This window comes from Lucilia cuprina, chromosome 4, assembly GCF_022045245.1.
Source record: "Lucilia cuprina isolate Lc7/37 chromosome 4, ASM2204524v1, whole genome shotgun sequence".
Lineage (NCBI taxonomy): Eukaryota > Metazoa > Arthropoda > Insecta > Diptera > Calliphoridae > Lucilia > Lucilia cuprina.
The window spans coordinates 92,527,258-92,528,922 of NC_060952.1; the positions used below are offsets into that span (position 1 = coordinate 92,527,258).

The following is a 1,665-nucleotide window of genomic DNA, read 5'->3' on the forward strand; positions in this document are numbered from 1 at the left end:
AACTGAACTAGAACTGAACTAGAACTGAATTAGAACTGAACTAGAACTCAATTGAACTATAACTGAACTAAAACTAAACTTAAACTGAACTTAAATTAAACTCTTTTGACCCCGTTCTTGCTCAGTTGAAAAATTTCAAATAATTTCTATTATTTATGAAATTTTAGCTTATTAAAAATACATAACCTTTTGTAAGACCCTGTTTCAGTTTCATATTGTAACATATTCATAAATCTTGTACTCGTATGCGTACCGAATTGATTTCACATTTAATGAAGGTAACAATCTCAAAATCGTAACTACGACTACTAAAGTTTGTCTACTAGTACTGCAGCAGTTCTCAAAAGTCACGACAACAACAATAACATAAGAAACCATTCAACGGTCTCAAAAATATTAAAAAAAAGTTTGTTTTTTTTAATTTGTTTTAATCTGACCATATCGAGTTATAGTGAGTGTTAACAGTTCAGTTGTGATAATTCTGTCAATTTAATACATAGAGTGTTTAAATGTGCGGATTAAACTAAAGCACGAACGTTAACTGAAATTTAAATCGTGCATAAACCTTAACAACAACTACAAATTACAACAACTATACGCCTCCAATAACAAAGTAAAATTGAAATAAATTTCAAGAAATCAATTCAATATTTAAAGTTTAATTGACTCTTTAACACGGAAAAATTGAGGAAGAAGAACTAAAACAACCACAAACACAACAAAAGTTTTAATTGTTAATTTAAAATTTTATTTTTAAATTTATTCTGAATACAACTTTACTGGGTTAAACAACAAAGAACGGCTTGTTTTTTTTTTCTTTTTTGTTAAAAATAAAAATAAATTGTTAATTGGAAAGAAAAAATGTTTAAACCATCAATTTCTTTGTTGCCCCTAATTTTAGTTGTGTTTGCTTTTGTCATTTGTAATGGCCAAACCCCAGTGGAAAAGGTAAGTAATAAAGTGATTTATTTACTTTAGAATTTATAATTTTATTGCATTTTTTTACAGTTAAAAGTTTTAGTTCTATACGAGTCTTTGTGTCCAGACAGTGTACGTTTTATCGGTCGTCAATTAGGTCCCAACTATGATGCTTTAAAGGATTACATCGACATATCTTTGGTGCCATTTGGAAAATCTTATGTAAGTTTTTTAGGCTTCTCTTTGATGATTTGGAGTCCTAAATTATGTTTAAATTTCATTCTTTATTTCTTTACTTTTTAGTCCAAAAACAATGGCGCCCAATTCTTTTGTCAACACGGACCTCGCGAGTGCTTTGGCAATCGCCAGCAGTCGTGTGTTCTTCAACAAACCAAAGATCAATTGAGTCAAGTTAAATTTGTTGTTTGCCAAATGACCACTCCAGATAATTCCAATGTAAACTATGTAAGTATAAATTCGAAATATTAACTACCAATAAGACAACAAATAATAACTATTTAAGTTCTAGTTTATAATTTGTGTAATTTTAGTTTAGTTCTAGTTCATTTCTAGTTCAGTTCTAGTTCAGTTCTAGTTCAGTTCTAGTTCAGTTCTAGTTCAGTTCTAGTTCAGTTCTAGTTCAGTTCTAGTTCAGTTCTAGTTCAGTTCTAGTTCAGTTCTAGTTCAGTTCTAGTTCAGTTCTAGTTCAGTTCTAGTTCAGTTCTAGTTCAGTTCTAGTTCAGTTCT

At 29.5% G+C, this 1,665-nt stretch overlaps 1 protein-coding gene across 1 annotated transcript in view; it reads left to right on the plus strand.

The window, feature by feature from the left end:
• Positions 1-356: 356 nt before the first annotated feature.
• Positions 357-1,665, plus strand: part of LOC111687708 (GILT-like protein 1) — a 3,780-nt gene continuing 2,471 nt past the window's right edge. The window contains exons 1-3 of the mRNA XM_023450177.2: positions 357-948; positions 1,009-1,140; positions 1,222-1,383. Coding sequence (XP_023305945.1) covers positions 862-948; positions 1,009-1,140; positions 1,222-1,383 — 381 coding nt within the window. The 5' untranslated portion in view covers positions 357-861. The remainder of the gene's footprint in view (positions 949-1,008; positions 1,141-1,221; positions 1,384-1,665) is intronic.